Here is a 12,598-nt window from a genome sequence, read left to right on the forward strand (position 1 = left end):
GTGTGTCTCTGTGTGTGTTGTGTGTCTCTGTGTGTCTGTGTGTTGTGTGTGTGTCTGTGTTGTGTGTCTCTGTGTGTGTTGTGTGTCTCTGTGTGTCTGTGTGTGTCTCTGTGTGTTGTGTGTCTGTGTCTGGGTGTGTATGTGTCTGTGTGTGTCTTTGTGTGTGTGTCTGTATGTGTGTCTGTGTGTTGTGTGTATGTGTCTTTGTGTGTGTGTTGTGTGTCTGTGTGTTGTGTGTCTGTGTGTGTCTGTGTGTGTGTTGTGTGTCTCTGTGTGTCTGTGTGTGTGTGTCTGTGTGTGAGGTTTTTTGCACCAGCTGCCCGAGGCCTCTGCCCCAGCGCCTTGCCTTGTGCCCTGCACTGCTGGATGCTCTCGGTGTAGCTGCTGCGGCTCAGAGACCACCGTTTCCAGCCCCTGTTGGGCACCACCCGCAGGGGGCAGCAGGTGGGGTGGGGCCGGGAGGAGCCGGCCATTTTCTGCGTCTCCCCCTGGGTGGGCCGGGCCCTGCGGAAGGCCCTCCAGACCTCGCCCCTCAGGTGGGAGGTGCTCCGGGCGCCTGCCCCGCTCCTCCGGGCCCTCCTGGTCTTCCTCGGCTCCCTCAGGGTCTGGTCCCACAGGGAGGCTGGTTCGGGAGCTCAGGGCCGTTCTTCTGTCCGCACAAGGAGGTCGACGTAGCCCTGCGCTCGAGGAGACGGAGCCAGACCCTCTCAGGCCCGTGTCGATCCTTCTCAGAGGCCCATTGGGGCTGCTTCCACCGCCGTGGAGTCGTCCGGCCGTCTCCAGCCACGGGTGACCGAGGCCTGCGGGACTGTTCGATGGTCACCGCCAGCCTGTAGGGCGGCAGCTTCCCCCGAGGGGGAGTGTGAGTTAATCTTTGATGGTAGAAAGTGAACGTCAGTAATTAGCAAACAGACCAGCATTCACAGTTTTTGGAAAATTTGGATCCTGCCACTAAAAAGGACATTTCTTTTCCTCTTTTGGAGGGCGGGGCCGGCACTGCATGGCTTGAGGGCTCTTGGTTACCCGACCAGGGGTCGAACCTGTGCCCCCACAGTGGGAGCATGGCATCTCAACCACTGGGCCACCGGGGAAGTCCCATTTTTTACTCTTAAAAGCCTGTGTTCATGTAGAAATGGTAGCTGTGTTAAACAAAACACTCCAAAAAACCTAGAAATCCACCGCACTGTAAGTTGTCCACAGGTGATGAAGAGATGGGGTTTGACTTTGTAAAAATGACGGCATATTTCCCATACTTTCTGAACTAGCTCCGTATTTCTTTTATAACACCCTGCCCTCTCTGTTAATGAGAATTTTTATCTCCTGTGTCTTTACAGTTTGTCTGTTGCGAGATGGCAAAACAGAAGAGAAAAGAGAGCGAAGTGGCAGAGAAAAAGAGCAAAAAACTGAAGAAGGTGTCGGCTGTAGAGATGCCAGCGGCGTGGGCGGCCCCGCCGGGCCCCGGGATGGCCCCTGCCGAGGTGGGTGTGGCGGGCACGCTGGCCTCGCCTGTCTCCGGACCTGGGTGGGCACTTGGTGGCCGTGTGGCTGGTGTCGGGGTGGACAGTCCCCGGCAGACATGCTCAGTGCAGATGCAGCCCTGGGACATTCAGAGCTGCAGGAACCTACAGGGCAGAGCCACGGAGCTGCGCTGTTTTCAGCCTCCAGACCTCAGGATGCTGGGGGTGCCGGGTGCTGTGGCTGCACGCAGCTGGGCCTTGAGGCCCTCGCACGGGGACGGGGACGGCGCCCTGGCCTGGGGGTCTGTCTTTGTTTGGAGATTACATCTAAACGTGTTCCGAATCCGCTCAGAAACGTGCCTCGTCTAAAGCTGCTGCTGCTACCACCAGGCTCTGAGTGTGACTTTTCTCTGTGCCGAGCTGACTCTGATCCAGTGCGTGTTGATCAGACGGCATCAGTTGTCACAGGTCCTGAGGAGTCATTCGACAGGAAGTGACAGTTGATAGGCCTCTCTCGCCCGCATGGCGGGTGAACGTGCCCACTGGGGCGGGCCTGAGCAGCCTCTGGCCCTCGGGTCACCTGTGAGAGCGCCCAGGGACCACAAGGAGGGCAGCGTCGTTGGTGCCACCCCGCGACGTGTTGGGTGATTTGGGGCCCTGATCAGCCTTAGCTGTGAGGATCTGCCCTTGATCAGCCACTTGAGCAGGTCCTAGCCTGGTCTTTCTGGGAGGAGGTGATGGAAGCCCGGCCCCGGCGGGTTGGGGGGTTGCTGGGCTTGCTCGCTCTGGGGAGCCGTGTCTCCAGCTCTGCCTTTGTTTCGAGCCCGGGCCGTGCGCGAGGCTGGGAGTTGGGGCACGCAGCCTCCCTGTGTGTGCAGTGAGGGCGGCGGTGCTGTGTGGGGGGCTGGGCCTTATTCAGGATTGTCGGAACCCCAGGACGCCGTCCTCTGGGCAGCTCTGTGTCCTGGGGAGGCACGCCCGCGCCTCCCTCCACGGTGGGTGGGCAGGTACAGATGCTGAGGGAGGGGCCTTTGGGTTGGGGTCGTCTCAGCTGTCCCTGCCCTGAGTCAAGGTGAAAGCCAGGCCGGCACTCGGGACCCCACCGTCCTGGGTGCCCCTTCCCCACCTTCTCCCTGGTGCCCACCTGGCCAGGGCGCCCCCATGCCCGCAGGCTGCGCTCGGCTGGCGGGCCGCGTGCCTGGCCCTGCGTCTGCTCCCGCCTGGGCTCGTGGCCAGGCCCGAGTCCCCAGGGCCCAGCCTCGCCGTCCGCGCCTTCTCTGCCGCTGGAGCCCAATTTTGCCAGAGCTTCTTGGTGTCCAGACCCCCGATGGAGCCTGGGTTTTTACAGCTATGCCAGCTCCCATTCGGGGTCCGGCCCCGCATCCCTGCAGAGCCTCAGGACGGGTGGGTTTCTCCGGCCTCTTCCAGGACACAGAGCTGATGTTTCTCGTCTCTGAAATGAGCGCCACACTGTCGCCCTCGTGACATGTCATTGTGTTGAGGTTTCCAGCCTTTGGTGGTCTCTGCTTGCTGGCTGCTCGTCACTAGCAGCACGCGCGGAGCAGCCCGGGTTTGTGGGAAATAGGCACGCGCGGTACATCGCTCGGTCGTGTCCAGCTCTGCGGCCCCGCGGACTGCAGCCCGCCAGGCTCCTCTGTCCGTGGGATTCTCCAGGCAGGAACACTGGAGTGGGTTGCCATGCCCTCCTCCAGGGGATCTTCCCCACCCAGGGATCGAACCCGCGTCTCTTACATGCCCTGTGTTGGCAGGCAGGTTCTTTACCACTAAGTATGGCACAGTTTAAAGTTTCTTCCTAAGACCAATAATGATTCTTAAATTCAGGTGATATTTTAAAAAGTGATCATTTTTTTGTTATTTAAGTGCTTGTTGATTGAAAGAAATTTGGAAAAAAAAAGTGGGGAGAAGCTTCCAGCAGCCGAGCGCAGGGTCCCGGTGGGCTGTGCTCTGCAGTTTCCTCCTTGGCCCCTGGGGTACTGGGGAGGGGGTGTCTCGGGCGGCCCCCCTGGCTCGGGGCTGGTCTCCAGGGTCATCCTCCGAGGAGACGGATGCTGCTTCCTCGAGACCACATCCTGGTTCTGCTCATCAAAATGCTTCTTTGCCCGCTGGGCCTCTGGTTCTCGTGGGAAGCCGGGGAGCTGCCGGGCCCCGCCTTTTTAAAGGAGGGACCCCTCCATCTGTGCGGCGTGGGTGGCGGGAGCCTGTGGAAAAGTACTGCCCCGCCTGCCCCCGCCGGGAGCCCAAGGAGCCGCTGTGCTGCCGGAAGTGCCGTCCGGGGGCCCACGGGTGCCTGTGCAGCCGCTTCCCACAGCACGGCCCCTGAGCTCCCGCTGGGAGGGCCGAGGGTCCCCGGGGGGGTGCCCGGCAGCAGGGCCGGGGGCATCTGGCTCAGGCTGTCCCTGGCGCGTCCCCTTCTCTGTCCCCACTGCCCTGCTGTGCCAGTCCACAGTCGTGACATCTCTGCAGCTGGGCCCGTCTGCTTCTCAGTCCTGGCTGGCACAGGTCACCATATTGACCCACAGCACAGGGGAGCGGGGCCCGTGGCTGCGAGTCCCCCCAGCCCCAGGGCACAGGGGAGCGGGGCCCATGGCCACGGGTGCCCCCAGCCCCAGGGCACAGGGGAGCAGGGCCCATGGCTGCGAGTCCCCCCAGCCCCAGGGCACAGGGGAGCGGGGCCCACGGCCACGGGTGCCCCCAGCCCTGTGCTGGGTCTGCTGGATGGGGCGCTGCCCCGGCCACTTCCTGGTCCTCCTGGAGGGGCTCGTGACGTGAATGCTTCTATTCCAAGAGTGGCGCTCGAGTCACGGGCCCTGGGCTTGGCCCACCTGCCCGTCCCGTAGCTTCTTGACTAGCTGGGCGGATAGTCCCTCCAGACGGGGCTCCGGCTTGACAGGCAGGAGGACGCATCCAGGTCGCAAGACGGGCGCGGAGCTGAGGGGTCTCCAGGCCACGGCTCCCCCACGCTGGGGAGATACCAGCGCAGACACCGAGCCACATGGCTGGGGGAGACGCCCCAGGGCAGCTGTCGCCCTGGAGCCAGTGCCGGCCTGCCACCGGCTCGCGGACACCTACGCTGCGCTGGCCACCTCCCGCCCCTGTCTTGACAGGCTGCCTGGGGACAGGGTCAGGGGCCCTGTGGGCCGTCAGCCCAGCCCTCTGCTCTGATCTCACCAAGATGAGTTCTTTATGTCTGCAAAGCCTGTTTCCATTGACAGAAGCGCCTTGACCTTGGGTTCTCGGGGCCTGAGGGGCCAGGGCAGAGGTGTGGGGCGTTGCTGGCCTCACAAGGGGGCTGGCCGGAGAGGCTGGGTCCTGGGCACGGTCCCCAGGTGGCTGGGGTGGGGAGAGGCCTCCCCCGGGCCCCTGACTGAGGCGGCGCTGCCCACCCCGCCCTGGCTCCGGGCAGCTCGTGCGGGTGGTGTGTGCACCCACTGGCCCTCCGCCTGCGTGGCTGTTGGGGGTGGGGAGGCCCCCCTGTGCTCCGAGCGTGCTCCGTGCGCCCCCTAGCACGGGCCCCGCTGATGATGGGGCCAGTGGGCTCCTGTGACCTCCCGTGTGCTTGGGGGACGAAGGCAAAGCGGGGCCTCTTGGCTCCTTCCTTTTCACCTGGAAGAATCGGACAGGAATTCTTTGGGCATGAAGCCCACGCGTGCTTCATAAAACCATCAAGTGAAGCTGTGAACTTCCTGGCCTTGAGAATTTGCTCAGGAAAGTGACCTCACACCAGTGGTATTTGCCTCAAGGAACGCCGCTGGTCTGGCGGCGGGCTTGTGGTGGTTGTGAGTGCCGGTGAGGGGTTGCCGGTCCCTCTCCCGCTGTTCTTGTCTCCAGCTTTGTGAGCACAGAGTGCTTGGGGGTCAGCCGCTGGGGGCTGTGAACCGTGGGCTTCCAGAGCTGAGAGGGTTCCGGGCCTCGGACCCTCAGGGCGGCCCCTGCCCCGGGCCCCCTTGCCCCTGGACTCAGCGCACACTGCGTGGCCGCTCCACACCGAGGCCTCGGCACGCGGACTGTGGCCGGTTCAGGGCTGCTCTGGACGTGCTGTGTACAGGGGCCGCTGCTTCTGTTTTCCTGGTGGGCTCGCAGGACTGGGAAGGACCTACGGGGGCGTGTCTACGCGTCTGCGGCCCGCCAGTCGTGTGGAGGGTGTCCGGGCTGCATGCTTGCCAGCGCTTGCCGTTGTCCTCCGTGTTTGCAGCCTTGACCTCTCCTGGGGGTGTCGTTGGTTTAAAGCAGCTTTATTGGGGTGTTGACAGAGTAGACGGCGTGTTTCTTCATTTTCCAGTCTTGCCGAAGGGTGGTCCGTTCCCGTGCACCCAGCTCGGCCTGAGAGCCAAGTGCTTGCGCTGCGCGTGCGCATGGCCCCCTGCCCCGTGCTTCCCCGCCGCGGTTCATCACGGGACAGTGCCTGGCGCGCCTGTGCTGCCTGGGCAGCAGGGCCTTGCCCGTCCAGCTCCGTGGGAGCCTGCGGGCCCGCCCAGCCCGCCCTCCCGCCAGCCCCTTGGCCCCGCAGGTCTGCTCTCCGTCTGTGAGTCTCTCTGCTTCACAGCTGCAGTCGTGTCATGTTTTAGGCTCCACGTGGCAGTGATGCCCCGCGGCCCTTGTCCTTCTCTGGCTTCGCTCAGTAGGATTGTCTCCAGGTCCAGCCACGTTAGTGCCAGCGGCATCATTTCATCCTTTCTGTGGCTGAGCAGTGTTCCACTATGGCGCTCGTGGTAAAGAGCCTGCCTGCCAATGCAGGTTCCACCCCTGGGTTGGGAAGGTCCCCTGGAGAAGGAAACGGCAGCCTACTCCAGTGTTCTTGCCGGGAGGATCCCATGGATGGAGGAGCCTGGCTGCAGCCCGTGGGGTCGCGGAGTCGCGCGTGCCTGAGGACGGAGCAGCGTTGCACGTGCGTCCGCGCCGCGCCGTCCCCGTCCGTTCGTCTCCTGTCGGACGTTAAAGTCACCTGCTTGTCTTGGCTGCTGTGGACGGCGCTGCAGTGGACACTGGGGTGCCTGTATCTTTTCAGATCAGGTTTTTCCGGACACGCCACAGCACAGCTCTGATTTTAGTGTAAGGACCCTCCACGCTGTTCTCCGTGGGGGCTGCGCCAGGTTACACTCCCGCCATGTGGGAGGGTTCCCTCTTGTCCACACCCGCTCCAGCACTTACTGTTCCTGGGCTTGTCGACGGCGGCCGTTCTGACCGCTGTGCGCTGGAGCCTCAGTCGTCTGAGGTCGCGTCGGAAGCTGCAGAAACGGGGGGCACGAGTGCTCTGTGCCCAGTCTCCCCTGTTGACGCCGAGCTGTGGTGTCACGCCCGGGAGCGCGCTCAGACGCTACTAGCTGTGCACGGGCGTGTGTGTGTGTTCTGCGCAGTGTGACCGCAGGTGTCACGACCCAGCCCTGCCGTGACCAGCGGCTCCCAGGGCCACAGGGAAGCCTGTCTGCAGTCCTGGCTTTCACTGCTGTGGTGCTGGGAGCGTCCACGAGCGCGTGGTCCTGTCTCGGGGGAAACACCTGGCTGTGACTGCTGGTCGTGTGGGTCACCCGTGCGCGGCGGTTCAGGCCGCCACCCCCTCCTTGCCCCTGTCATCCGTTGTTGGCGGGGGGCCCGGCCCGGGGGGCTGAGGCCGGCTTCTTCACGTCTTGCAGCATTTGCCGTCTCTCGGTGCTCACGTTGATGAGGACGGCCTGACTTGTCCCAGGAATGAGCAGACTCTTACTTTTCCAGGCTTGGAGATACGAGTGCTGCTGTCTTTATTAAGTCTTGGAGCTGCCAGGCAGGTGTGTGGCACAGCTTCTTGGCCTGCTGGCAGCGCCATCTGCTGCGTCCACGCTAGACGCGGCCCTGGCCCTGCCTGCAGTGTGGCTGTGGGCCGTTTTCCAGGACGTCTTTGGGGCTGTGCCCCAGGGCCCGCGGTCTGTTAGTGGGCTGGCTGTGAGCTGTGGGCCTGCGTCTCTGGGCTTTCTAGGTCTGTTGTGGCCTCTGGGCCCTAGGGTGGAGCTGGAAGCCGTCCGGCGCTCCCCAGCCCTGGGCCTCTGCCCTCGTCCTATGCCCGCCATCCCCAAGCGGTGTCTAAAGCTCAAATTGCCGCTCCACCAGTGGAGCTGTGTGTGTGAGCTCTGCGTCCTCACGGTCAGCAGAAGATAACTCAGCAAAATGTAATTTTGAAACAGCAGTGTTTATTATTTATCCTGAGTTATACGTGGACAAGTGGATAAAAACGGAAAAGGAAACAGGAACGTGCATGAGCAGCCAGGCAGGGCCCCGCCCACCCAGGGGCTGCAGCTGGCACCGGGCTGGCACGGCGCCCTGCGTGGACGCTCTCTTCTCCGCGTGTGGGGCGCCGTGGCACCACGCCTTTCAGGGTCCCTAGTGCGATGAGAGAAGGCCACGCGTGGTTGTTGCAATTTCATTTTCTTTGCTTGCTGCCTTGAGTGGCCCCTGGCTTCTTTCTTGTGAGCTGCCTGGGTGTTTTTACCGGCTCTATTGCACAGCTCGCCGTCTCCGTATAGATGTGAGAAAACACCTCTGCTGAGAGTGCTTTGTCCTAACAGTTCAGATATTTCTCCAGCCGAGTTATTTGTATGGCTTTGGGCCTTAGACAGCCCCACGGCTGGCCACCCAGCCTCCCTGACGTGTGCTGGCCCTCTGGTGCCTGGGTCAGTATGGGAAGGGGGTTCTCCTGTGAGCACCGGCTGCTCGCTTGCTATAAGACCTGGAGGACCCCGACCCCCAGCCCCAGCACCAGAACGTGGCCTGTTCCGTCCCCTGCAGCGGCCTGTGTCCGCGGCCAGTGTGCCTGAGACCCAGCTCCTCCCCACTGCTGTTCACTGGGTTCAGCTTCCCACAGACCAGGCTGCGGGCTGCCTGGATGGGCTTTGCGGGGCCGTCTGGGTGAGCAGCTCGGCCTCTGGGCCTGCCCCCTTCTCCCCGGAGCAGCCTCTTGCTGCCGCCACACCGTCTTCCCTGCGGCGGAGGGCGTCCTGGATCTGGCCACTCCTGCCCAGCCTGCGCATCCGCCACCTTTCCCGCCGACCACGCGCCTCCCGACTTCCATCCATCCACGGGCCCAGCCCTGCTCCCTGCAGTGTGAGCAGAACCCAGCCTGAGCCTGTAAGATTCCAGTCTCCGTCTGCCTGCCCCTCCAGCCGTGGGCGGCCAAGACCGGGCGCAGAGCCATCCTCTCCCCCAGCGCAGACCTGGGACACGGAGGGGCTCGAAGGGCCTGGGGGCTCCTCCTGGCGGGTCCGGATCACCCGCTGGTGCCCAGAGGCGCCTCAGGGCCTGGCCCCCTCCGTCCCTGCAGGCCCACTGCCCCCTCATCTCCCCTGTGTCTCAGGACGTGGGGAGCAGAGCCCCTCGTCCCAGCAGGGGCTGCTGTGTCTGCCTTCTGAATAAACAGCATCAGAATCATCAGGGGAAGTTTCGAAGGGCCCAGCTCTGCCCGCCACCCCAACGCTTCCCTCTCGGTCCCTCTGAGGTGTATCCGACAGGCTGTGTATCCTGTCCTTTCTGACATCACCCTTGATGTAACCTTTAAAGGCAAAGCCCCCCACCCTATATCGGCCTGCTGGGCCTGGCCTGCTCCCATCCCCGTGTGGACGCTGTGGCCGTGAGGTGTGTGGAATGTGCGCCGGCCACCCTGCCTCAGGAGGGCCCCTCCCTGTGCCGTGCTCCTGGAGGCCCCAGCCTGCCCCCCCACCTTGCCCCGGGGCCCGCTTTCCTGGGGTCTGCTGTGCCCGGGCTCTGGGAGGGGGCCTCAGTCCCTTCCTGACCTTGGACGTCACCATGACCCCCAGCCGCCTGTGACCTGGGGGTTTTGAAGCTTGAGGGGAGCTTTGCTCGAGGCTGCTTGTTTGGGACGGGGTGTGTCACCGCGCCCGATGTGTCTATAGAGCAGAAGGTGGGGGCAGGGGAACACCCCGTCCTGTCGTCTCTGCCAAGACCACCTCCACGTCCCCGCTCGTGGGGAGCCACTTGGCTTATTGTTCTCGAGAGCTGACGTCACGTTTGTTTGAGGAAGTGAGCTTCGTTAGAAGGGTCCCTCCTAACTATAGCAGCCCATCCGACAGTGCCCTCGAGAAAGTTCTCTGAGTTCAGGTCTGAAATGCCAGAGTGGGCAGACGAGGCCCAATATTTGTTCAGTCTTTCAAAAGTATTTTCGCAGTGGAATGAAAAGAGCTCCCAGGACGGAGCGCTCACAGCTGGGAAAACAGTTGCTGCTTTGAAGACGGTTTTCCCAGGCACAGGGCTCACGTCTCCCGCTGCGAGGGGCAGAGATGGCGTCTGGTGTCAGCAGAGGGCTCCTGGCTGAGGCCAGCCCGTCTGAGCTGGGCTGCCCCCGGGGAGCGCGCCTTGAGGAACTTGGAGGAGCTCGTCCCTCAGATGCACACCTGAGGCGGCAGGGCGCACCTGCACATCCCTGAGGCCCCAGCCTCCAGGTGTCCATGGGGGGCACACTTGCACGGCCGCAGGCCCCTGCCTCCAGGTGTCCATGGGGGGCACACTTGCACGGCCGCAGGCCCCAGCCTCCAGATGTTCATCGGGGGGCACACTTGCACGTCCACAGGCCCCGGCCTCCAGATGTTCATCGGGGGGGCGCACCTGCACGTCCACAGACCCCAGCCTCCAGGTGTCAACCCACTGAGTTTTTGCTCAGAAGCCATGTGTTAAAAGGCAAGTGGGATTGAGGTCTTGGCTCCCCAGTGACCACCGGGTTTGGCTCGGCCTTTGAGTCCCAAGCCTCTGCTGGTCCGGCCTGTTCTTCAGGGCTGAGCACGGTGGCCACCAAAGCCGGACACCTCCACCCAGCAGCCCTCCTGGCCTGGTGGTGCAAGGCAGCTGGAGTCAGGCTCCACCTGGTGCGGGGCAGGGGCGGAAGTGTGTGATGGGTGTACCTGGGTCTGGGGTGCGTGTCTTGGTGCCAGGACCCAGGGCTCAGCACATAGGACCCAGGCTAAGGCTTACGGACAGATGTGTCAGGGTTCAGGCCAACTGCTGTGACACAGAGCCCCCACGACGCAGAGCCTGGGCTAGAGAGGGCTCTCAGCAGAGGGGACGGCCCCGGGCTGCCTGCAGCGGCTCCCTGGCCGCTCAGGCTGCAAGGCTGGGCCTTTTGGCATCTTCATCCGGTTCTCCCTCCCCAACCCTGGCCCCCGGCTGCTTTTTTTTTATAAGATTTTTTTGGATGGGGACCACTTTATTTTTTGGAGAAGGCAATGGCACCCCACTCAAGTACTCTTGCCTGGAAACTCCCATGGACAGAGGAGCCTGGTGGGCTGCAGTCCATGGGATCACTAGAGTCAGACATGAGTGAGCAACTTCTTTCACTTTTCACTTTCTTGCACTGGAGAAGGAAATGGCAGCCCACTCCAGTGTTCTTCCCTGGGGAATCCCAGGGACAGGGGAGCCTGGTGGGCTGCCGTCTATGGGGTCGCACAGAGTTGGACACGACCGGAGCGGCTCAGCAGCACTTTAAGTCTTTATTGGGTTTGTTACGATGGTGCTTCTGCTTCTGTTTTTTTTGCCCACGAGGCATGCGGGGTGATAGTTCCCCGACCAGGGATCGAACGTGATCCCCCAGCGCCCATCGGGAGCCCAGAGTCTTAACCACTGGGCGGCCAGGGAGGTCTCCTCCCGCTTCCCACCACTGCTTTTGGAAAACTATTCATGGGCCTTTCGCAGCCAGGCCCTGGGCTGGCAGGACTCTGGCGGATCCCGCTCTGCCACTCTCCTCCCCTCCCGCAGGCTTCCCGGGATGTTGGTCTGGAAGGCCCGTTCTTCCCGATTCTCCCCGTTTTTGAGGGGCAGTTTTTGCGGGTGTTGCTCCAGGTGGAGGTTGTCGGGCTGTCTGGCAGGGTGGCGGCCTCCTGGGCAACCTCACTGACTTCCTCAGCCGTGTGTGTGGGCGCCCGACCCTCCTGCTGACTCCGTGGAGAAGTGGGTTCAGCGGGCGGCGGGGTGGGGCTGAAACCTGTGGGTGGAGACAGCGGCTGCGTGGTCTTCCTCTTCTCTGGGTGGTTTGCGCTGCCCCGTCAGCTGCAGAGGGAGCGTTCTGAGCAGGGCTGAACCTCCTGTCCGGTTGCCTGTGGCAGCTGGTCGTGCCCTCCCTGAGAGAGCCCGAGGCTCTTGGGGCGGGGGGCCCACGAGGGCCCACATGCATCCTGGGTGGCAGCGCGGCCAGTCCCTGGACAGACGAGGATGGCGCCCTTGCAGTGACTGGACTCTCCCAGGACTCCCTGGCAGCTGATTTCTTGTGATAAGTTTTAGGGTGACTTCACCCCCTGATGAGGCTGAGAGTCGCAGGCAGGGTTCACTCCGCTTTTGTTGTGTTTCTTTAGCCTGTAAAACCCTTGTTTCCGGATGAGATCCCCGCCCTCTGGACAATGGCAAAATCCAGCCCCACTCAGAGCAGCTGGCTCTCTGAGGGCACTGAATTGGGTGTTTCCGGTGAGGCTGCAGCACAGCCCATGGGCGCGGGGACCGCCCAGGACGGAAGGGCCTTTCCTGGGCTCTCCAGCCACGTGGAGCCACGTCGGCCTCGGTGCCAGTGTTGAGGTGCCGGGGTGGGTCCTGCTCTGATGGCTGGTGCCCATGCTTCCTTGAGACACCCCCCTCCCCTGTCTTCCGGCCCCACGGCCCTTCCCTGCGGGCTTGCTGGTGGGTGCAGGCCTTAGAACGTGCCACAGGGCACGGTGGGCTCAGGGACTCACGTGCCCTTGACCGGAGGCTGGTGGGCACTCAGTGGGCAGCGGGGCTGGGCCGGCGACTCTGCCTTCCTCCTGCCTTCCACTGTCCTTGATGTGGTGTTCAGAGGCCTCAGAGACCTGAGCGGAGGCGCTTCTGTGCAGCTGCCCTGCCCCTCAGGTGCCCACTCTGCGCACACGTGCCGTCCACACCCATCAGGTGCTCACACCCAGCACGCACACTCCGTACCACACGCCCTGTGTTCACAACCAGTATGCACACCACACGCCCTGTGCTCACACTCAGCACGCACACCACACGCCCTGTGCTCACACCCAGCATGCAGATCATACCACAGACCCCGTGCTCACCCCCAGCACGCACAGCACACGCCCCGTGCTCACCCCCAGCACGCACACTCCATACCACACGCCCTGTGTTCACACCCAGCA

General features: G+C 63.1%; 1 protein-coding gene across 1 annotated transcript in view; it reads left to right on the forward strand.

Moving 5' to 3' along the window:
• The window catches only part of CUNH7orf50 (chromosome unknown C7orf50 homolog), a 63,862-nt gene that overhangs the window by 8,374 nt on the left and 42,890 nt on the right, over positions 1–12,598 (forward strand). The window contains exon 2 of the mRNA XM_040231605.1: positions 1,335–1,478. Coding sequence (XP_040087539.1) covers positions 1,350–1,478 — 129 coding nt within the window. The 5' untranslated portion in view covers positions 1,335–1,349. The remainder of the gene's footprint in view (positions 1–1,334; positions 1,479–12,598) is intronic.

The sequence above is a fragment of the Oryx dammah genome, unplaced genomic scaffold (assembly GCF_014754425.2).
Source record: "Oryx dammah isolate SB20612 unplaced genomic scaffold, SCBI_Odam_1.1 HiC_scaffold_2, whole genome shotgun sequence".
Taxonomy (NCBI): Eukaryota; Metazoa; Chordata; class Mammalia; order Artiodactyla; family Bovidae; genus Oryx; species Oryx dammah.